The sequence below is a fragment of the Rissa tridactyla genome, chromosome 4 (genome assembly GCF_028500815.1).
Source record: "Rissa tridactyla isolate bRisTri1 chromosome 4, bRisTri1.patW.cur.20221130, whole genome shotgun sequence".
Taxonomy (NCBI): domain Eukaryota; kingdom Metazoa; phylum Chordata; class Aves; order Charadriiformes; family Laridae; genus Rissa; species Rissa tridactyla.
The window spans coordinates 22840003-22863424 of NC_071469.1; the positions used below are offsets into that span (position 1 = coordinate 22840003).

At 40.5% G+C, this 23422-nt stretch overlaps 1 protein-coding gene across 5 annotated transcripts in view; it reads left to right on the plus strand.

The window, feature by feature from the left end:
- The window catches only part of FOXN3 (forkhead box N3), a 215787-nt gene extending 192932 nt beyond the window's left edge, over positions 1–22855 (plus strand). For all 5 annotated transcript variants that reach the window (XM_054200089.1, XM_054200090.1, XM_054200088.1 and 2 more), the window contains 2 exons: positions 6164–6272; positions 15517–22855. In XM_054200089.1, the coding sequence (XP_054056064.1) occupies positions 6164–6272; positions 15517–16066 (659 nt within the window). In that variant the 3' untranslated portion in view covers positions 16067–22855. The remainder of the gene's footprint in view (positions 1–6163; positions 6273–15516) is intronic.
- Positions 22856–23422: the final 567 nt, after the last annotated feature.

A 23422-nucleotide genomic window follows, 5' to 3' on the forward strand; every position in this document is an offset into this window, starting at 1 on the left:
AAAGTGAGAACTGGGAAAAGACCTTTTCCTAAGGTTGAAACTTTCCATTCTAGTTGTGAGATTTTTTGGGGAACGGCATCCTCAACTTCTATTAAAGAGGATTTTATTGGGTTTTTTTGCTTCAGTGTTTCAGTATTAAGTCATTAAGGTGAGAAAACAGAATTGGAAAGAAAACTTACTTTTATGAAATACTTCCTACTTCTTTCTCCCTACTCCTCATAATTTGATTTAGCAGCATTGTTTAGTTTGTTAGAATTGTTAGTCGTGGTTTTCTACTTATACAAAAAATAACTCGGAAGATTGAACTATTTTTATTAAATGTCCTTAGACAAGTGTGATAGTATTATCAGAATAGACTTCTCTGCCCCCACCTCAAATTTTTGTTTAGTGTAAATGGCTTGTTGGGTGCATCCTTGATTTGCAGTCTGTTAGGACTACAGACTATGGAATTTAAGAGCTGTAAAATTGTCTTTGAGCAGTAAAATAGAAGTTACGCAGATGGCATCAAATTTATGTCTGGGATAAGAGAGTCGAAGTGAATAAAGTTACACATTTGGCAGATAACGTTTGCTTTTGGCAACTCCTTATGTCCCATCAATTATACATCATTAGCAATTTCCTATTTTCAGTTCTTGTAGCCTGAGATAAAGTATTCTGCTAAACACTGTCCTGGAAGAGAGATTGGCATAAAAAAGCTGAAGCTGACAGATATTAGCAGAAACTCAGTATCTCTTGCCTATAATGATTTCTGTATGGGGCTATGATTTCTTCTGTGCTACAAGAGATGGGTCAGGGAAGAGAGCCCGGAGATAAATGCATGTGCCACATGGTGACAGAAGAGGCAGAGAACCAGTGCGTCCCTACAGGATCCCTTCATACTCTAGTATTCCACTTTTTTAAAGTTCGTTTTCAATAAATACTATTCAGCCTTCCTCACTAGCCTAAATATTGGCTACCTTGAGCTAGACAGTTTAATGGAGCATATGCTTGTTTCCCAGATGACATAAAGAACATGTTTGTTACCCCTTTCTTTTTCATTTCCTTGATTTACAGCAGATCGCTCTCAGCGCTGATACTTCGTTTAACTTCCACATGTCAACATTTAACCAAAAAGTTGGTTTCCTTATTTAGTGAGCTGTTGGGATATCTGATGACTCTATCCCTTGAGTATTTCCTCCTTCTTTTCCATCTGAATTTTGCCAAATTGCTGTATTGTGTGTTAGACAATCAGATCTTCAGGGAAGGACCCAGGCTAACATGGGTTTGATTGTTGTGAAGGTCTTGGATGAGGTTGTTAGCTCAGTTGCTTGGGGGACGTTTGCTTCACCCGCACACACACTTGCAAGTAAGAGGTTATGGATGCAATCTGTCTAGGGATTTGAGGAAAGAAGTCCATAGTTTGGGATATTCTACTCAGCTAATGTGCGCACAAGACCATGCTCTGAATTTAAACAGTCCTGCACTGGCTGTGGAGTGATCATGTGGCCTTCTGCTTATTTTCCTCCTCCAGAGGCTGAGTACGGGTTACAAAACAACACTGGATTTTGGAGGGCTTCTGCTGGATCTTTTTAACGCTATCCGAACGTAGTGTTTTGATGGATTCAGATTATGGTGTGTTCTCCTACATGGCATTCACTTTATTGTCTGTTAAACCGTAATGTGAAAGTTTGCTACAAAAGATGGATTATTTTCCCCCTTGGAGAATTTCAGAGATCCAGTCTTGCTTTTTGACGTTGGATGAATTGCCTCTCTCCTCAGTTAGCTGGTGGAGGCTTGATATGCCGGCAGATCCTACTCAGGTTGTGGAATTCCACCAGCGCAGCATAAGATCCAAAAATCATTTGCCCATTCACGCAGCAGACATGGGGCAGATTCTCTGTACATGGTTTAACTTCACTCCAGTGTAAGTATTTCCTGGGTTTAAGCTTCTTCAGAGCAGAATGAGATCCAGTGCCACCTTGAAAACATAGCAGTGATGAAAGCTGAAAGGTGAATAATGATTTTGTTGTTTCAGACTCCTTGCGTTTTGCTAGGAATGTTTTGTGAAAGAGGAATCCTGTATCAAAGAGATGCACAGATCTTTTTGCATTGTTTTCTTGAGCTGAGTTTCCCAGACATAAACGTCTCTCAGCGCTTGCACAGAAAAGGTGTAAATTACATTTCACACTTCTGCCTAGGAATTGGGAACCATGTAACCTGCCTGTACTGGTGGTTAAAGAAGCATTAGAAAAGAGGAGTCTGGGCTGTAAGGTGTTAGTCCAGACTGGCACTGATTGATGATATGGCTTAGAGTAAATTATCTTACCTCCACACCTCGAATCTCCAATCTGAAATATAAATACCTCACCTCAAAGTATGGTTTTGAAATGTAATTAAGGCTTGGGAGGCATGAATGTATCTTTGGAATAAAAGCACCATGTATTTTCCAGTAAACAATCCCCAACCCTTCAAAAGTACCAACATGTGGAAATAATTCCTTGGATAGTAAGTAGCCATCTTCATACAGCCTGCACAAAGGCAGGGAAAGTGTATGGATACCGGGGACGATGTATTAGCATTTTATATACATAGATACTTCTTTTAATGAAGTAATTACTGTCCTTTTATGAAGGATGAGTATTGATGCTTTAAATGCTATAAGTAGAGATGTGTGAGCAATGGAGATCAGTCTTACAGTGGCACATTGGTTATGTGGATAACTAGAAATGAATACCTTTCACCATTGAATTATTTTGATCTTGCTTTTCATGTTAGGTTTAGAATGCTACAGAAATTAATTTACTAGCAAGTTGTGGTCGGTTTGGTGTTGGTTTTTTTTTCATTATGGTTACGGATGCTTACTGAAAGGATACACTGCATTGTCCAGTGTCCTCCTTCAGTTGACCCCTTCCATACAATCTTCCCGTTTGTCAGCCTGCATAACTTACCTAGTGATGTAGTGGTACTGCTGCATCATAATCCAGAGTTTTGGGAAATGAAAATAAAAACAAGTAGCAATAACACTGCTGTTGCGAGCTGAAATATTTATTGAATTCTGAGTGGTGATTTCAATACACAAAGCTGTGGTGTACTTCAGAGAAAAGTTAGAATCATAGAATCATAGTTGAAGCCTCTTCTGACATGAGTAGTGCTATTGAAGCCTTTCAATGAGTGGTGGCGTGCTGAACAGGCAGACATAATTGAAGCGAATTTCATAGGCAGGAGTAGGTACCAAGTTGTCTTTTGGGGGATACTTTCAGAGGACAGCAAACTTCTACCATTTCTTTTTTTTAAAAAAAAACAGTTGTTAATTCCTGAAGGGAAGATGTGGCGAGTATGTGTGTGTGTGTGTTGAGGTGGGGATGTTTTTAAATGTGAAGCTGTCGAAGAGTGTTCCTGAATAGCACACCGTGACTTACAAACATGCAAAGAGTCGGGGAAGATGGAGCGTGGGTTCAAGCAGAGACATCAATGTGTAGAAAGTCTAAGCTATGAGACTTGGCAGTATATTTTATATATGTAGGAGCCCAGGAAAAAAGGAAACTCAGAGAAGGTAAAGAAGGAAAGACATGAGACAGTATTTTTAGAGAAGTGATGGGGAAGTGAACGGGATTTTTCAAAGAAGCAATGGGACTTGTCAGTAAGGCAGAAGAGGGTAGGAGAGGAGAAAGTATAAGATAAGCATCAGCTAACTCTGCCAACAGACCAGGATAATTAGGTAAATATGGAAAAGAAGAGTTTGGGCGTCAAGGAGCCTGTTGCTCTCTTTTTGCAGCAGAACTTTCAGTGTGTTTGCTTTCAAGTTTTAAATGCATATATATGTAGGCAACATCCACAGCTAACTGACAGGTGGCTCTGTGTGCATGCAGAAGTGTTTCATGTCAATATAAAACTCTATAGTTTGTATCAGAGTGAAGACAAAATTCCCAGCTCTTTCTTGGTCAAAACTCCTTGTTTGTTTCTTTTAATGGGACTTTGTAAATGTAGAGAAACTGTACTGTGTAGTGTGGTACAGAATCTGTCCCTCTTGAAAGCCTGTTGGAAAAGCCATGCCCATTGGAAATGATGTCTTTTTATCCATCCTTTGATACTTAGCAGGTTTATGGCTTGCTTTCAATTTGCCTGTTATCTGTGCATTTTAGTTTAGCCATATCCTTGGGCAGACTGCTTTTCTTTCATGACACTGGTATTTTGGCCATCTTAAGGTCATGGTGTTGAAACAAATTTAATAAGAAATTCAGGTTTTGGAGTTTTTAGCAAGATAATGTTCCTCTACAGTGTCTACTAACCCAAACATCAGAGCACTGAAAGCCTGATACTGCCCCCAGAGTGAAACAGATTTGATCAATTTCTCATAATCTAGTGCTGGCGGAAAAATTGCACAAAGTAGTGAAGTATAAATAGCAAAAAGCAATTTTTAAATTATTTTGGCCATTGAAAGCTGACCCTAGTTGTTATAAAGTAGGTTCTGTAATTTTAGCCATTTGAGGCTGTACTTTATCACCTAAATATAAATGACCTATTCCTCAGAGGTGCTCAAAAGCAAGGGTGGCTGTAACACGGTGACAGGATTTGGATAGGGGGATGATGTGCTCTCACCAGCAGGAGAAAGAAGATTATTTTCCCAGACCTAATCTGTGTGGTCTGGAGTGAAGCAAGGTGAGCATCAGGATAGCGGAGCGGGAGGTGTGGATCTGGCTTGGTGTTGACAGGAAGGTGAAATGTACCTCAGCGGCTTAGAAATAATGTACTTCTGAGCCTATATTTTTCTGCCTCATAATTTTCAGGTGTAACTGTAATGTGTACATGTTGATTCTTAGGCTGAATGATTCTTCTAGTCTCCCTGTAGTTTTAAAGTGATATGGTTTACGTTTATCTTCTATGTGTTTATATAATACCTGTATGTTTAAAAATAGTACACCAGGAGTAATGATCGTCGTTCATTCTCTTTTTGGACATTCCCCATGAGGGGAAGTTACAGTATGAATAATGACTTATAGTAAAGAAAAAGTGAGCTAACTGGCTAGCTGTGGACATTAAAGAAGCAAGTTTGGCTTGAGGCTGTTGCAGGTTACGGTTCCAACCTGAAAAAGGGACATAATAGCTGTGCAAACGAGTGGCATTACGCGTAAGTCCCTGGTAAGTGCCAAGCATAAGAACGGTGTTTAGTGGTCCTTCCTCCTCCACAGTGGAGGAGGAAAGTGCTGAGGACCTGCTGAGGACCTGCTAAGGACAGACTCTTCCTTTGGTGGTGCTGGTATCGGTCCCTCTGCTCTTCCTTCAGCTGGGGGTTGGCTGCCCTAGGCTGAGCAGCGCACGAGAACATGCCTGGGTAGAAAAGTTTTCGGTTGTAGGTTAAAATCCTGTGGGCCAGAGCTGCAGTTCTTGCTATACAGCCCAGCTAAAAGTCCCCAGTGAAATCTCTCATCCGTAGTGACCGGTACCTGCGCGCTTCGGTGTCGGCGGCATCCAGGCGCCATGTTGGATGGGGGAGGCTGGGCTGTGACCTGGCCCCGTGCTGGAGGTGCGTGGCTGCTGTCAGGCTGCGTGACAGAGGTCAGCTGTGGCAAGAGAGAGGGGCTAGTTAGTGGTACGGAGCTAATGCCTTTTGAGCCCTTTCTCTTTCCTTTCCTGGTAAATCCACATTTGTAGTTAATATTTTATTTTGCAGGAGACAGAGGCCAAGAGATTGCTGCTCAGAAAGTAAGCTGGGGTGATAAAAAGCTATGACCTATGTTCTTGCAGTGAAGTGCTTATATTCTGTTTATCTGTAAAGGGTCGTCGTTTGTTACTGTAGCCAAAATAGTTACATCTGCACTGGTTTTGACTCTCGAGCACAGGCATTCCCAGCAGAACGGGGATTACAAAACAAAAGTGATTTGGTTGTACAAGGAATGATCTGCAGCAACTAGGTCAGGCAGTGGCTTCCATAAGCCATGTTATCACTGGTTGCTGTTAAATTTTTTGCCATGAAAATAGCACTGGAAATAGCATGGCATTCGCAAGAGCGGAGGCTGAGATGTTCAAGGTAAGCAGTGTACTACGCGAGCCTCGCTAACGTGTTCTCAGTTCATTGAAAAGCTTAAGTTCCACATTTTGCTCCTACCTTTTTCTAACTTTTCCTTTAAAAGAAAAAATGTTCTTTTTTTTTTTTGTTGTTGTTTTTTTTTTTTTTTTTTTTTAGTTCCTCCGGGAGTGATACAGAATGGAGCTCGAGTTCTGAGTAGAGGAATATTTCCTGGAGCCAGGCCATTGCCAATCAACCCTATAGGAAGCATGGCTGTTGCAGTGAGGTAAGAGTGGCTCATTGCGGGATCTTTATGAAATAAATGAGTATTTTGCAGAGAATGTAAAAGTATTGTAAGCTCTGGTCAACAGATACCTTGCTGATTGCTAATACTTCTGAGGTTCTAAATGAAATAAAACTCTGCTACCTAAAACTCCTGGGTTATCGTTCTTTTCAAGATAGCCATGGCATATCTGTGTGTTGCATACCGGTTTGTAAAAAGCAGTTTTATTTTCACTAGCAAATTGCAGGCAGTTTACGGTGAGGACCTCCTACAGCGTCCTGTTTTTCTTAGTGCAAATGCCTTTTCCTGCTCCTCCCTCCCTTTTCCTAAAGACCTTTTCCTGGATTAAATACCAGTGAGAAGAATATCAGTAATATTAAAGCAAATGCTGAAAGATACCTAAACATATATCCATGGTTTTGTTGTTAACAAAAGGTTAATAATTATTAGGTCTTTGTGAGGTGGTTTCTTTCACTACAGTTTCTGTACTCAAGGTTATACCAAAACATTCAAGGTTAAAATGTTGTTTGAAGATATTCAACTTTTTCAGAAAGCAGGGCAGTAAGAGACATCTAGTGATGGCAGTTAAGAACTGTGGTTCAGTGGTTTGCTTTACTTAAAGCAGTGATGGTTTATTGGTGGAAGAACAGTTTGCTTCAGGTGTATCTCCATTTTCAGTCAGTCACAACAGAGATTAATTTGGTGAAATGTGCTGCCAGTGCCCTTCTCTTTCAGAACTCTCAGTATCTGCAAAAGCTATTTCAGCTCAGGCAGTTGGGTATTCTGGGTGGGGTTTCATAATTAGCACTGACCCCGCTTTGCTGGGCTGTTCCAATTATACCCTCTCATCTCAGTAAATGGCTGCAAGGCAGTGAAATAAAGTATCTTTATAGCTACTTCACTTATTCCATTACTATTTACTTGGGATTTTTTCCCATTTCCTCTTTATTTTTTATCCCTTTTCAGAATCAGTGTCTAGCCCTTTGGGTGCAGTATTTCTATCCAATAAGGAGAGAGAACCTGTGACATTCATATACTCTTGATGCTTAAAATGTATAGAGGGGAAGACACTAATTGGAATAAAATTCATATTTTTTGATGGGCAACTGTTTCAGCTGTTTTTCGCATTTGCTACGCTGAAGGGATGCAACCCTGAGGGTCATCCGCCAGAAGTCTGCAGAGTTCCTCTCCATCTTGCTTCACCACAGTCTGGCCTTGCTAGCAGTGGAGGTCAACCATCTTCAGTAGCTTTGCCGCTGGCTTTAGCCAAGACTGGTGTTCTGCTCCAGTGGGGATTGCAGAGCTGTGGGACTACTGGATCATTAATTATATATAATTTTTATGAGGTGTCCAAGCTAACTGGAGGACACAGTGGTCTGAATATTCCCTCTTGAGTTGATCTGCGTTTCCTGCTTAGACCCTGTTTCATAATCAGGGTTGACTCAAGGAGGAGACAGAACTGTTTTTCCTTCCAGGCCACTTGAAAATTTCCTTCTGTGTAGACATCCTCAAATTGCTATGCTCTAAGGCTGTATATAGTTAAATTTTATGCATTTTCTGAGGACTACTTCTCATGTTTTTTCCCAGCAGGTAGAACAGGTTCTTTACCAGCTACCTGCTAATGTAGGTCTGGAAAATTACGGATGTTACCCCTCCCTTGCTTATGTTCTTTTTGCTCTGTCTCTGAGAAAAACATTTATAATTAGTTAATGCAGACATTTCTAATTCTTTTTGTTCTCTTCTCCAGCCTTAGGCAGTATTAGAAATAGCTTGCTATGAATATATTCCTGGTCTGCATGATGTCTGCTCGTATTTAAGGGCTCCTGCAATATCCCCTCTTCTAATTCTTGAAAAGAGGGCGGAGGGCGAGAATAGGCTTTGAAAGCTTTTGAGAAGTTAAAGAACTCTCTGCAATAAAGCGAGTTCAGCAGGCAGTTTTGTCTTATTTCTCTCAGGGGGATCTGAATTTCTGTAGGAAGAAGGTCAGTCTGGATGTACGATGCTTCTCAGAACGTCATCTGGTCCTCTCAAAACTGGATACTTCTGTTAACAGTTACCTGAAAAAGGTGGTTTTCATCATTCGTATAGGGGACCTCTGGTGTTTTCTTGGTAGTCAGTCCTTGCATAATACATTAAAACTCTTAACTGGTTTTCTTTAGTTATCGTATGTAGGAGTTATGGGTTCTTCTGTAAGGTGCTGGTCTTCTGTTGGCACTTCTTGCCGTCTGAGCTGTTTATTTCATTTCATGTTTATTTCCCCAAGATCTTAATGGTCCTTGGTTTTGTTGTCCCCCAAACTGCATGCGAATAACTGGCAGCATGTTGTCCTGCTGTGCAGGTTGCCAGTAGTGTCAAAACAGAGTAACAAGAAGTGTGGTCTTGGGTTAAATTTGCAGTTGTAATGAGGTGGAGTGTTTTGACTAATTTGTTACTCAGAAAGGAGGCCAAAAACCATAGCATTGGACTAAGATGATGAAATCTGTGATTTCTGATGTGTTAGCTCCCATTAGTTGGAAAGTTTATGGTGCTACCCTTCTTCAACAGTGTGACTGAATGTATTAGTGTATTTTGTTCCTGCACAAGGTATTGATGTGTTGCTGTTCCCATGTAATTACATGTAATTACTTTTATATATATATATACAATAAAGTATAATTGAATTAAGTAGTTTGGATTAAAAAAACTCTACTGAAAAGTATTTAACAAACACAACAACAAATCCACCACTTTCCATGAAAAAAGAATAGCAATTGAGGAGAGCATCATTATGTCGTAGTGCATTTGACTTAAATTGCACAAACAGGCCTTTCGTTCCAAACTAATCTACAAATGGAAAAGGCATCCCACACTATTTTTACTTTGAAAAATCATCCTCTGGTGTTAAATCTCCACAGCAGAGCATAATTGGATGTGTTTTGACAGTAGCTTTTTATTTACTTTATTCACACCACTTTTAGCTTGTTTACCATCCATATTTTCCATGTTGTGGCTGACAAGTCTAAGACCCACCCGAAGACAGCAGGGGAAAATAACGCTTCAAAGCTGCACAGCATGTAGCATGTCTCTAACATGAGATCCATCATATATATTTTTGGCAGACCATATTCCTGTACAGTTCCCTGAGAGACTCTAAAACCAAACGCAGTGATAGTCTGGATATCTAGAAAAGAAAATACTGACTTACAAAGGTATTAAATGAAAGGAAGCAAAGCCAGTAGTGCCTTACATGCAACAAGGAGCTGGTTGTGCTTTGAAGGTGAGCTCTTGCTCTTCTGTGAACATCCCTTGGAAAATACCTTTCAAATGTTTACTTAAGAGGACTTCTATGTCCACTTTAGTCGGCATAGTCTCTATGGAAGTGGCCAGTGCATCTGCCAACGTGCATCTTGGCAAGGTGCAAGAAGCTCTATCATACATAATCACCTTCCACGTGAGAAAGGTGTTACCAGTTACACCAACCTTTTGGAAGAGCGCAAGCTTGGAAGCTGACACAATATTTGGGCTGTTTGAACTGCAATTTCAGTACATTCAGCAGACAGCCTTTACCATGAGGGCTGGAGCACCTCTGCTCTGAGGACAGGCTGAGAGTGTTGGGGTTGTTCAGCCTGGAGAAGAGAAGGCTCCGCGGAGACCTTATAGCAGCCTTCCAGTACCTAAAGGGGGCCTACAGGAAAGACGGGGAGGGACTCTTTATCAGGGAGTGGAGCGATAGGACGAGGGGTAATGGTTTCAAACTGAAGGAGGGTAGATTCAGGTTGGATATTAGGCAGCAATTCTTTACTGTGAGGGTGGTGAGGCAGTGGAACAGGCTGCCCAGGGAGGTTGTGGATGCCCCATCCCTGGAGGTGTTCAAGGCCAGGCTGGATGGGGCTTTGATCAGCCTGGTCTAGTGGGAGGTGTCCCTGCCCAGGGCAGGGGGGCTGGAACTAGATGATCTTTAAGGTCGCTTCCAACCCGACCTATGCTATGATTCTATGATGTTTGTAATTTTCTTTGGTTATCTGTAGTGCATGAGAGGTTTGTGTCTATGTCCCCGTCCTGCCACTGGGCAGTAGGTCTCCTCAGCCTAAGCCTCGTCTGCTTGATGTGGGCAAATCCACTGAGGTGAGGCTGGTGGAATTTCACTCCACAGAGAATCTCACCAGCTGTGTGGCATGGGCCTTGTAATTTGGTCCAGGTTATTCTGCAAATGATGTTTTACAAAATATCCTGGGTAATTTTTATCTATTAGGCCTTTTTTTCTTTTTTCCTCTGTCCCAAATGTTCACTGCTACAGAGGCCGCTGAAAAGGGGGAAGAAGAATTCACAGCCGCCTTGGTGGGAAACCTTAAGGAGCGGGTAAAACCTGTAGGTTTTGGGAAGAGCTAAGCCGAGCCAGTCCCAATAAAGATGCTTTGCCTGGATTTGCTATCCTTTGTTTGTCGATGCATCAGAAATTGCAGGATGGAGGATAGCATAGAGTTTACTGATTAACTCCCTTTTTTAGCCCATATTTCCCCAGAATGAATCCAAGCTACAGTAGTTGGAAACTTAGGCAAAACTTTATATGCAACTTATGCCTAGGTAATAGGTTAAATTACTTTTGGTAGTGTTTGTTAGAAATACATTGTTGGTTTTTTTTAATTATCACAGGTTAAAAATTAATGGGAAATTGCTTGGGTTTTTTCCTTTTTTTAAATTTCAGTTCTCCTTTCTCACCAAACATTTGTAGCTTCTCAAGGAATTTCACAATTATCTGTAAACTGCAAACGCGAGCTTCCTGGGGAATTTCCCTAAGTAAAAAAACTTCCCATTCAAGTTTACAAGACAAAATGTTCCCTAGGGAAAAAAAGTGCATCCGCACTGCCACAGCTTGCTGCTCTTCCTTTATTTTGGGGAAAAAAAAACCAAACCCAAAACAACAAAACACCCCAAAATGTGACACTAACAACCCTTACCCGCTTCATCATGAGTAGATTTTAAAATACCTGCTCTTCTGCTATTAGTGTCACAGTTCCCTGTGCAGCTCCTGATCATTGGGGTGTGACAAGAATGAGTTTTGTGCCTAACTTTATTCGAAGATGGAAGATTGTTATTTATGATTATTTTCACTTTGAATTTATAGGGCAATTACTACGTTATTCTTCAGGCCTAGCTTTCATTACAGTGACTTTATTTCTCATGCTGGCTTTATTTTTGCTTATTTTTTCCTCCCTTGAAGCAGCCATTCAAGCAGTGATTAAATAAACCAAACATATGTAACATGTGCCAACAAGTATAGATACCAAAGCATAAGTAAAATTATGTACTTACAGTATCTGTGAATTACTATTTTTGCCTAGGTAAAGGAGGTAACAGGTAAACTACCTGTAGTTAAAGTTGTGAGTGTCCTGAATTTCCCTTTGAAATTACGCTACCTGGACAGTAAAAAGAGTGTTATTTTTTTTTTAGCAAACCTGGAACCTGTCAAAATCCACAGACCCAACTTACCTGTACTGCTTTCTTCGTATCTTTTAATTGGGTGTTTCCAATTACATACCAAACCTGTCACCTATGGGTATACAATATCTGTCATCCAGGAGGATCAGGGATAGATAGGTGGTATTTAAGCTCCACATAGGTTTGCTTTGTTCATCAAAGGAATATACCTGTGTCTGGTGTGGAATACAGTGAGTATTTTTCAGCAAAACTTTTTGCCATTTTGCCAACAGAATGTGATTACCTGTCTTCTTTTAAAGCCGGTAGAGAAATTTAGGGAAGATAATCTACCTTGGGTAAAATGACTGAGACTTCCTTTCGTCTCATCCTGAGGAAGACCCCTTTGCAAGGCAGAGGCACTAACATTGCGCAAAGGACGTTATTTCCTTACTGACTTGCGATCCAGCTGCTGTGATTCCCGTCTGGCTCCTGATGACATCAGTAACAGAACTCCTGTCCATTAACAATGGGAACGGAGTCGGGACTTTTAAAGTCCAAACTTAACTCTGCAGAGATTGAGGGTTGTGCCGTTGCACTACAGCCAAATTGAAATATTTTAAGAAGAATCTGCGCATGTTATTTTTATACGTATAACTATGGTTAAGATCCCTCAAACAAATAAAATAGACCGTGTCGGTAGGATGAAAAGCTGTAGAGACTGCCCCATGGACTTTCCTGAAAGGGCAAGCCACTGCTTTAACACATGTGAAAATACATCAGGTTCTGGAAATTTTGAAATAAAGTTTTGAAAAAAAAAATGGAGAAAAAAATAAGGCATTGCTTGAAATAAATTTCCCCTCACTGTTACAGTAAGCACAGAATTCTTAAATACCTTTTCTTCCCCTTTGTAATTTAAAAATAATGCAAACATCAGAGCAAGCGCTTATTTTAAAACTCTGTTATTGTTTCAATAACAAAGTTAGAGCTACAGCCAGGACTGTGAGCAAAAATAGATTCAGCTGGCCAAAATCTGTCCCCTGAAACCCAGGGGAGTTCTGTCCACTGGTGATCTAGATTGAACTAAGTAGATCACAGATCCATTTCTTACTGAGTATGTGACTGTATAAGAGCAATATAAAGCTTTAGAATGTCTCAGAAGCGCATACAGAATGTGAGTGGTTTAGATATTAGTTTATTCAACTCTTATTAATCTACTAATATCAGTTTTAAGTAATTCTTCTTATCTTATGTTTGAGCTATTGCATATCAAGATACAAATCGGATTAATTTACTTTCAGGGTACGTGACTTTTGATCTTGTGAAACACTCTGCCTGTATAACTCATTTTCATTTCTGCGGATATCCTTTGCTAATTCTCTCCTTGACCTGCTTTCTCTTCCTCTTTTATTTCCCCAAGCAGAACTGGTTGGAAATCTTTCAAAATGTAAGTGAAAACCAAAGATTTTTCTGAGATGCAAATGCTATCCATTTCCTGACCAGTTCCACCATGCCTTTCTTCTGAAGTGTATTGGTATTTCCTCTCCTCCCATTTTTTTTTTAAGTGATTTCTTTTTTTTCACCTTTCTGTGGCCTTCTGTTTTTCTTTGTCATCATCCCTATTTGCAGTCACTCCCTGTGGGATGCTAACCCCATAGTAGTACACCTTCCCCCAGGACATTGCTTCTGTAATCCCCGGGCCTCTCGTTCTATTTTTATGCTTTTTTGGAAAGGATTGGGATCTGGAGTAAGTCCCATGGGCAGAGCTTTTGAATCCAAATTATAGCCCCTTTATGCAAAAGCAAACACGAGAGACTAAAGAGTGGGGTAAATCAGGGATGTCTTTTTGGCATGTGGTTGCTCTGCTCCATGGAACTGTAGCTTTCCGTTTATTGATAATCTCTCTCCTAACAAATAGGAGTAGATCTAATAAGATGAAAATGGGCATCTTGATTTAAAACCCATCTGTTAGAAGCCTTGTTCACTAATAACCCAGTCAGTAGGAATCCCATTTGAGTTCCCACCTATTCTGTCCTGTGTTTGTTTCCTTGGAGCAAGAATTTATTGCTATTTTTTAATGGAAAATTAGTAGCATGTGATTTTTATTGAGCCACATCGCTCTGACTATTAGCTGCCTAGTAAAATCAAGTAACTTTAATTTTATGCTAATTTATGATAATTTTCAACATCTTTAAATGTAAATTTACCGAAAAAATGAAGAATCTGTCACTTAAAATGCATCACATGCGTCCTCGTAATGACTGATCTTAAGGAGTTGGTTATAAATTCACCTTACAACTAGTTTAGTGTGGGTGATTTCTTCTTTTAAGCATTTGGCATCCTCTAATGACAACCCCTGCAGTGGCAAACCATCACAGAGTAAATGCAGCTGGCTTGCTGCACAATCATGAATGACATTGCATTTAGTTATTAATAATTGAAGGAGCTTTGTGTATTCCTTCTGGGTTCTGTATATAATTTATGGATCATAAAGCTACTTGAAAGTCTAGGGGAAAATAATTTTGTTGAGCAAAAGAGGTTGGCAAGAGGCTTTCTTTGCTAATAACTGGGCCTTCTATTATATACATTTCTTTGAAAACACAGTAAATAAGAACATTTGGAATGACTGATAAATTTGCTACCGCCTAGCATTGTCCCGTCACTGGTTCACAAAAGCCTGTTTCTTATTTCAGCAAGCTCTCCAGACAAGAGCATTAGATGAATAGGAACTGTGGAATTACATACCACTCGTATATTTTCCACCTTTCAGCCTTACCTTTCAGAAATGGGTAATACTCAGCTGTTTCTTCTGTAAAGAAACCAGACGTGAGGTCCATTCCCTGAAACCTAAAGCACTTTCCCATTTTTTAAGTAGAAGAGCAGTAACACTCTGGACGTGCCACTGTGCCATTCCTCTTAAGAGATACCTGTCTTCAGGCTGTGCGTTTCAGAAAAGGTTTTAATCCAATACTGCCATGAGTGTGCAAAAGCACTGTAGTGATAGCACGAAGCTGGCAAGACTAGATTGTAAAACAGCTTATCATGCGGTAGTGTAAACAGTCTTGCTTGTTTTAAATGATGGAGGGGTTCAAGGCCGGTGAACTGGCGGGTGGCAATGATGATGCCTCTACTCAACAACGAGCATCCTCCTCTCCTTTTTTTCATCAGGAATTAAGCACTGCACAGGGTCAGCCCCTTATTTAAACAGGCTTGCGAGCATCATATTCCGTATTGTAAAGTCAGTGGCAATGCTCTAACATTTTCCAGTGCGGAAGAGGACACGGTTAGCTTTTAAATATATCATGTCGCAGTAGTTCCCACAGCACAGAGTGCCATATAACCAAAGGGAAACGTGACAACTTCTAGAGTAAAACCAGATATTTTTTTTTCCTGCTGTTTGTTTTTAAATACGTTTTAATACTTTGTTGGCAGCTAGTCGCTTAAGAGTATATTGCATCTTTTTACATGAAAAGGAGAGGATATTTATGCAACTCATCAGAGTTCCTTTATTAGCCAGTTGGTAAAATAATGGGGATTTTTCTCTTTAATTTTTTTTTTAAGCGTAAACTATTATTAAAAGGTAAATCAGGACTGTTCAGACCTCACGGATTTGTGACCGTCCCCTAAATTGCTCCTGCCTTTCGTGCTGTTACATGTCTTTTGGCTTGTTTTATGTGTGGAGTCGAATCCACAAGCAATTTGAGTCAGGCTTTGAAGTGGACCTGCCGGGACGTTACTTTGATAGCCATAATTGTAGATTATCTGTCAGTTGGCTCTACTTTTATCATCTTTTGCACTGAAGCAGGATCACATCTTCGTGGCTTCTAAGACTTGCTTCGTTTTGTTTTCGCAGGAATGGAATAACAAACTGCCGGATGCGGACAGAAAGCGAACAGTCCTGCGGCTCTCCAGTTGTTAGCGGTGACCCGAAGGAGGATCACAACTACAGCAGTGCCAAATCTTCCAACCACAGGAGCACATCGCCTGCTAGTGACTCCGTTTCCTCTTCCTCTGCTGACGACCAGTATGAATTTGCAACTAAAGGTAGCCAAGACAGCAGTGAAGGAAGCGAAGTTAGCTTCCAGAGCCACGAGAGCCATAGTGAAACGGAAGAGGAGGACAAAAAGCAAAATCGGAAGGAGACCAAGGATTCTTTAGCTGACAGTGGGTATGCATCCCAGCACAAGAAAAGGCAACATTTAATGAAGGCGAAAAAAGTACCAAGTGACACACTGCCTCTTAAAAAGAGACGTACGGAAAAGCCCCCTGAGAGTGATGATGAGGAGATGAAAGAAGCAGCAGGATCGCTCCTGCATTTAGCAGGAATCCGATCCTGTTTGAACAACATCACCAATCGGACGGCAAAGGGGCAGAAAGAGCAAAAGGAAACCACAAAAAATTAGAACAAATCAATGATTTGTTTGAACTTACAAAGTTTTGTTTCAGCACGTCAGGTGAATTCTAATGATTTGTGGCAATATCAGCAATTTTTTCCTTTTTTGTTTTTCTTTCTATTTGTTTTTGTTTTGTTTCTTTCTTTTTTTTTTTTTTGACCCTTAAGATTTTTATTTTTAAAGGAGATTGAAGCCATAGAACTCATACTGACACTCAGCTAATTTACAAAAGCTTTTCATTACCTGAAGACAAAAAGTTAACAAAAAAAAAAAAAAACCAAGAGCCAAAATCGCCATTGCTTTCTCCGGCTTGTCAAAAATGCATGGTTGAATACAGAGTGACATCAACATTAATGTGATGGGAGTAAAATTGTGCGTAATTTAGTAGTCGTTCAGGCCTGGCCCTTAAGAATCTTTTTTTTAATGGCCTTAAGATTGGGTTAGAAGTGAATGTGAATAAAGAGCTCTGGGGGGAAGAGGAGGCACGTACTTCTCAACACCAAACCAAGAACCATCTAGTGGCACTTGGATATGCTGTGCCATAGAAGTCTTTGGACAGCCACTGGTGGCAACTGTGCAAACCGTAATGCACTTTTAGTGCTTCACGTACTATATGTGGCTTATAATGTGACGACCGGTAACTAAGTCTGGGGAAATTTGAACTATGTATGCAATGGGTTTCAGTGAAATAACGAGAAGAAACGGGAGGGAGGTGCACTGTTAGTAGCATCGTTAATCATTGAATTCTGTCTTCTATATTAAATTAAAAGAATGTTCAAAAAGCCATAAGCCCGAAGATTGGCACTGTGTGCAAAAAAATAATAGTAATAGGGAAAAAAAAGCTATGTCTTCTAAACTGCCTGAGTGAAAAGCAATCGAGTCTAAGAAATTACAGTAGATATTAAGGAAGGAAATACATCAGAATCTTTTTCTGTGGATCAAATCCTTGATCTAACTGGGGAAACAAAGCTACAAAACCTGCCACTAGTAGTATTCTGTATTTAAAAATAAAAGGACAGCATATTAGCGAACAGTAAAATTCAGCAGTTCAACAAAAGAGCTCCTATGCTGCCCTCAGAAATGAGTGCGCAGTTACCGTCAGTCAGGATTCATCTGTGCAAAAATAACAACAGATTTCCAGATTCAACCAGCGTAGCCAGCAGAAGAAATTTGATCCGCGTTGCATGGATTCCTTTTGGGGGGGGGAGGGGAATACAAAAAGCAAACAATTTTTTTTATTCAAAGATGACAAAGTTCTTGTAAGGTAAATAATGTATTTAGCATGAAGCATGAATTATTTTCATATAAATATAGAAAATAGAGAAAAAGGCTATGCCTCTAATTTTTAAGCCCTTAGGCTTAGAGTTTGTTTTTTTGGGTTTTATTTTTGTTTTGTTTTGTTTTGTTTTTGTTTTGGTTCTTTTTTGTTGTTGTTGGGGTTTTTTTGAAGCAGGTGTTTAAGGTATAACCTTCTTCAGGGACAAACACTGACTGTTGGGGAACTTACTCTGCAATATTAAAAAATAAAATCTTCATGCTCTGGTAGGGCTTGGATGGTTGAATTATACTGCCTTGTCTGCACATTCAGCCCCCCTCTCCCTACTTCTGTTTAAAAAAAAGAAAAAAAAAAAGAAAAAAAAGTAAAAGTGTGTCCTTTCTTCGTCTGTACATGTGTAACATGACGCAATAATCTGAGGGCAAATTTAGTAGTGAGTGTGTATGACAGAATCAAGAGAATAATGGGAGGTTAATTGAGGAAAACTCTCTGATTTGATTCAGGAATAAGTAGACAAGAAAATAGCTTTGCTAATTTGCCATGAGAAAATGAAGTTAGTGAAGAGCCGTACTGAGGTGTCCAGAGAAAAACCAGTGTTACAGTGAGTGTGATTCAGCTAAAGTGCTACTCTCCTGGTAATGACGACTATTAGATTGGAGATCCCTACAGCAGAGGGAAGCTGTGAAATAAGTACGACAGTCTCTCTCACCTGGACTCATGAATTTGGCATGAAAAATTCTACACTTGGAATATCATAGAGGCAAAGAAGAAAATCCCAGGTACCAACGACTTAACGGGATGAAATGGTCTGTTTATTAAAAAAGAAAGTAGGTTTATATGTATCCCTAACCGTTTGAGGCAGCAGTTTCACCAAGATGGATCTAGTTTATGAAGAGTGACTTAGAGAATGGTTTGACCTCCCGCTCAGCGGAGTCAACTAAAAATGGCATTTGGAGATGCCAGTGGTGTGTGTTCATTTAGGAAGTGGAAGGACTGAAGGGCGGGCTGGTCTGGACCTGTTCCTGTGCTCCACGAGTGTTTTGTCGTGTCACGGTGGGGGCAGCACAGCCAAGCGGTGCCTCTCCTGCCATCTCACCCAGCGTGTCCTGGGAGCCAGGAGCTGCCTGCCAGCCCCTGGAGCCCAGCACAACTGCCAGCTGTGCGGGTGAGGAAGGAGGGAGCCAAGGATGGAGCAAGGAACAGCTCTGCGCTCCCCTCAGTTTGCTGGTTTGATCCCCACCGTTAGTTAAGTCGGGAGCACATGGATACTGATTTTTGTTGGCTGCCTGCAGCCCTTAAGATAAAAAAAACCCAGGAAGGACTAGTCCCTTGGCGAGGCAGCACAGAGATGAATGAGCCACTGCGTTTCCCTTGTGTGACTGGACTGGGATAATCGGCTTCTTCCCAGATCCACTCTCCCTACAGCCAGAGCCCGCAGACCCCTGCACAAGAAAACTTCGTCCTTCATTCTTTTTACGGACTTTGGGGAGGGCCATTTGAAATATAAAATACTACAGTATCGGTTTTCTGCCACCTTTCCTCGTTAATGCATAGTTGTACCAGCTCGCGAGTGGTTTAATGTTTAGCAAAAAGTCAAATCCAGTGGCAGAAAATAACGCTCAAACCGTGGCTCAGCCATCTCTGTCCTCCAGAGAAAGCGACGTGGTTGTGTGCCAGTGGCCAGACTCCGTCCGCGGTTGCAACACTTAATTCCAGAGCGGCTTCACTGATGGCAGCGCGTCAGTGCAAATGAGATCAGTATCTGCTGAACGACAAGTACCATTCATTAATGTGGACTCTTGGTGGCTAAATATATAATTACCACTAGTATTACTCACTTTAGAAAACAGTCATTTTGCATAAGTATCTAATTAGGCAAGTTATATATATATATCGATCTAAGACTTCAACAACTCCTTTATATACTTGCTGGTAAACCTAAAATGTTGGCAAGCATCTATTTTCATGTAAAATTTGTTGCTCCTAGTCTGATCTGCTAAAGAGGTATTATTCATCAGGAGTTTACAAAGTTATGTTCAGGAACCAGCAGTTTGGCTGAGGGCTGCCGCCATCAACAGATTATTTCTGGAGTTTAAAAACAACTTGTACTTACCGACTCTTACTCTATTTGATGAGAAGTACATAATTTGGAATCATATAAAATATTTAGGAGTCACCTTTTGATACATTTTTGTGCCTGGCTGACAACGGCAGCTTTGTCAGAACTGGTTCTATTCCATCAGAAGAGTTCTCTATAAGAACGGAGACCAATTCGTTTTCCAAAAAAATATGCCAGCTTTTCAGTCCAGTTGTCTCTACTTTGACTGAATCATGCCAAAACTGAGTGGTAATTGCACTGTATTACGAACTCTCTCACTTGGCAGACGTGAGGTGGTTTGGTTTTACTTGTTTGCTTTCCTTACTAAGCCATTTTGGAGTGAGAAGTCATCAAATCTCTTAACTTTCCATTTTCCTCACTCTATCAGTATTGCCAAATTAGCGTTTCTCCAGGACAGGTGGGGGCTCGGGTGGTGAATCCCAGCAGGTCAGCGAGCATTCCGTGGCGAGTTTCACATAGGCGGGAATTGGAAGTGTCGCTCGGACTTCGCGGCGGGTTCCTTTGGAATATGCCTTTTGCAGCAAGAAGCTCTCGCAGACCAGAGCTAATGCCACAAGCAGATTTCACCGGCGTCTGCAGGGAGGTGAAATCTGCCGGTCGTGCTTGCGTTCTGCAAGCAGTTGGATGTTCCCCTGCATTTTCATGCAGATTTTTTGCCTGCATTTAAAAATTCAGGCGCAGGTCTCGAACAGCTTTAATGTATCACCCCGTAGCTGTTTCTGAAAGCAGTCTGATTCTGATCTTCTCCTGGCAAAACCAGCAGTAGTTCTACCGTGCTCACAGGGTTTCACAGCTGAAAAGCCTGATACGGGAGCGAGGAGGTGTGCCCTGTAGGCCTAGAGAGCTGGCCTCTGACTGTATTCTCTTCTCACTGTCAATTCAGTTGAGGTCCGTGTTCTGGCTCCTCTCTCACCTTAACGGGAGAAGGGAATCCCAAAGGAGGTGCATCGGCTCCCAGTGTTCGACTGAATTACTGTCTACCTTCGGAAAAGATACAGAGAAACTCTGGGGGCTGCATTCTTCACTGGAGTGAGGTAGAGTTACATCGACACCTTCAGCAGAGGATGAAATCCTGAACTCTACACCAAGTGGCACCAGGGATAAAATGCCGAAAACAAAACTTTGACCCGTGTTCTCGGTAGCCATGATTGATTTTCACCGAGATTTTGGCTCCCAAATCATCTAAAGATGCAGATAGGCGCAATCTGAGCTTTTCTAGAACCTGAAGGTGTCCTATCTCCTTTGCAGTCAAGTGGAGCTATCAACAGCCAAGTGCTCCTGGAAATCTTTACCGTATCACTATTATTACCATTTTTCCTTGAATCTGGCCCTAGGCATTTTTGAAAACATTACTCTTCCGTGCTCCAGGCTCAGAATAAAACTACCGAGAGAACGCATTTCCAATTTCAGATGCAATGCAATTTACTTCACTTCATGGAGAATGCAAACCCAGCTCCTTCAGGTATGTCAGTACTGCCTGAATAAGCTCATTGGCATATTTTATAGGAAATACTTTGAAACGTTTTCTTGACTTTGCCACCAAAAGAGCATTTGAACCATACATCCTCCTGATTGTAACAGAATATCAGTGTTGACCGTCTGACTAGTTAAGTTTTAGTAGTGTTCTTCACAGCCCTCCAGTAATATATCAAACACTGTTATGCACATAATGCAGCACTGTGATCTAATTTAAATAATACTTTTTTATTATTTATACTACTCTATGTAATATACATCAACACTTTGCTATATAACCTAAGTGATAACCCTCTTCTTAGTTATCTGCCAAACTTTGAATTTCCGTTTGGTTTATATTGCAGTTAGCACAGTTACCAAGTTGTAATGATGTCTCTTTTCCTTTGAAATGGGATGTGTAAGTCAAACTATACATTTTGTGTGTTTCTGTTTTGAGCTGGAGTTTATAAGGATTTACACACAACATTCGGTGTTCTGTATAAATCTGCATACATTGTGAATTCATCTGTTAATCCCCTTTTATTTAGAAAGTATTAATTGATGGTGGTTTATTAGGGGTTTTTATTTTTGCATTTTTATTTTTAGTACTGGTTATTCTTGAATTAAGCAGAGACTTGTCAGCTGGGTTGCTTTATCTTTGCTCATGTACATGACCTTATAATTCTTCCACAGTTCAGCAAACAAGTACTAGCTTCACTGACCAAAAAAAAACCAAAAAAAGTCTCAACCTAATGTGTCTATGGTGCTGTATTTTGCTGGTGTACATTTAAAACCAGAAATGATTTAAAGGTCACTTTTTAGTTGGTCTAATAAGTAGCCTTTCCTGGTTTTGGGAGTTTGGATTTTGTTTTGTTTTAGCATTGAAACAAGGTATATTTATCTGACGCTATGTAATGGTTTTTCTACTGTATCACATTTCCTTTTGCAAAGAGGGGGAACTCGGCCTGATGTAACATCCTTTCCCAGGCAGTGGAAGGGGTTTTGTTTCAGTTTTTTTTCTTTTCAGTGGATTTCGTTGGGCTTTGGATCAGGCCAGCAGTTGCGAGAGCTCATCATCTGAGGGTTTAAGGGATAAATGACAACCTGTGCTGGCCCTCAGTGCTAGAAGGGATTTTACTGGATGCTAAAATTACGCACTGGATTCCGGGCTGGCTGATCGTCTAGAAATGGGAATCTTTTTTTTTAACTCTGGCCTGAAATCCCAAGACTTTCTTTTTTTCATTCAGATGACATTAAACTTGAGTACATTTTTAAGTTACTAGAGCATTGTACATTTCCTGAGTACGTGTGTGGGACAACAATTGAAAGTCATACCTGTATCTGATAACCAGTTCCATGCCTGCATCATTCACACTCACTACTTAAAGCTGCCATGATGTAAAATGTCGGGGGGAATGATTTGTGTGTGTATGAAAAGCATTATGGACTTGTACATTTTTTTTATACTCTGATCTGTAATTTCTGAAATATTTTGTTTTACAGAAAAAAGTGATAAAGCAATCAAAAGACCAAGAGATTTAGTATCAATGCTTAAGGGTCACAGGACCTTAACTGGCCAATAAGTTAATTTAGTACAGCGATAAGCCAATTTTTTTTCTGTACTTGGCGTCTGAAACTGCCAGTTTCATCAATATCAAAATACAAACTGTGATGGGGAATGAACAGTGATGTTAAGTTGTATTTGTGTTTACCTAAATGAGCAGTCCGAAGACAAGTGCAATCAGCTGATCTTTAGGAAATATGAAAATGTTGATTTAGAGGCATACTTGCATTTTACATTTTCTTGATGTGTAATCATATTGCCAAAGACAAACTATTTCATCAATTATTATTGTAAATAACACTTTCCCAAAACCTACCATAAAGTTTCTGTGATGTATTGTCTTCCAGTTGCAATAAAAATTACTGAGTTGCATCAATTGAACAATTGTAGTTGTGTGAATATTGGCTTCAGGAATATGCCCAGATATTAAGGAGGAACAGGAGGAACGACAGTGATTTTTTTTACAAATTAATTCCTTCATTATTAAATAGCTCTGGCCCCTGTGGGATGTTACCTGTATCTTCACTGCAGTAGATACCAGCTCATGTTAATTTGCTGTCGTGCAAATGGCCAGACATACTAAATTGATGTTAAGTTAGGGCCTGATCTTCCTTTCTCATCGGTTTTGCAGCCTGGAAACAAAGCTTATTTCACTGGGAATAGCATGGTTTTTTGAAATTAATCAACAATCAGAAGAGGTTCAGTAGTAAGACATGTCTAATGGTGTATATAGAAAACATCCTGAAAAGCATTGCTTTCTACTCTTTCACCAACCCTCCCCAGGCCTTACTCTGCTTTCTGCAGCACCAGGGCTCTTCCTTCTTTTGCCACGTTACTCCTTCACCGTGCGGCATGAAGGGACTGTTTGCAGGAGGAAATCCTGTAGAGCCGAGAGCTTCAAAGCTGGTTGCCTCAACTGACTCAGCCTGTAACCACCGAGGAGGTATCCTC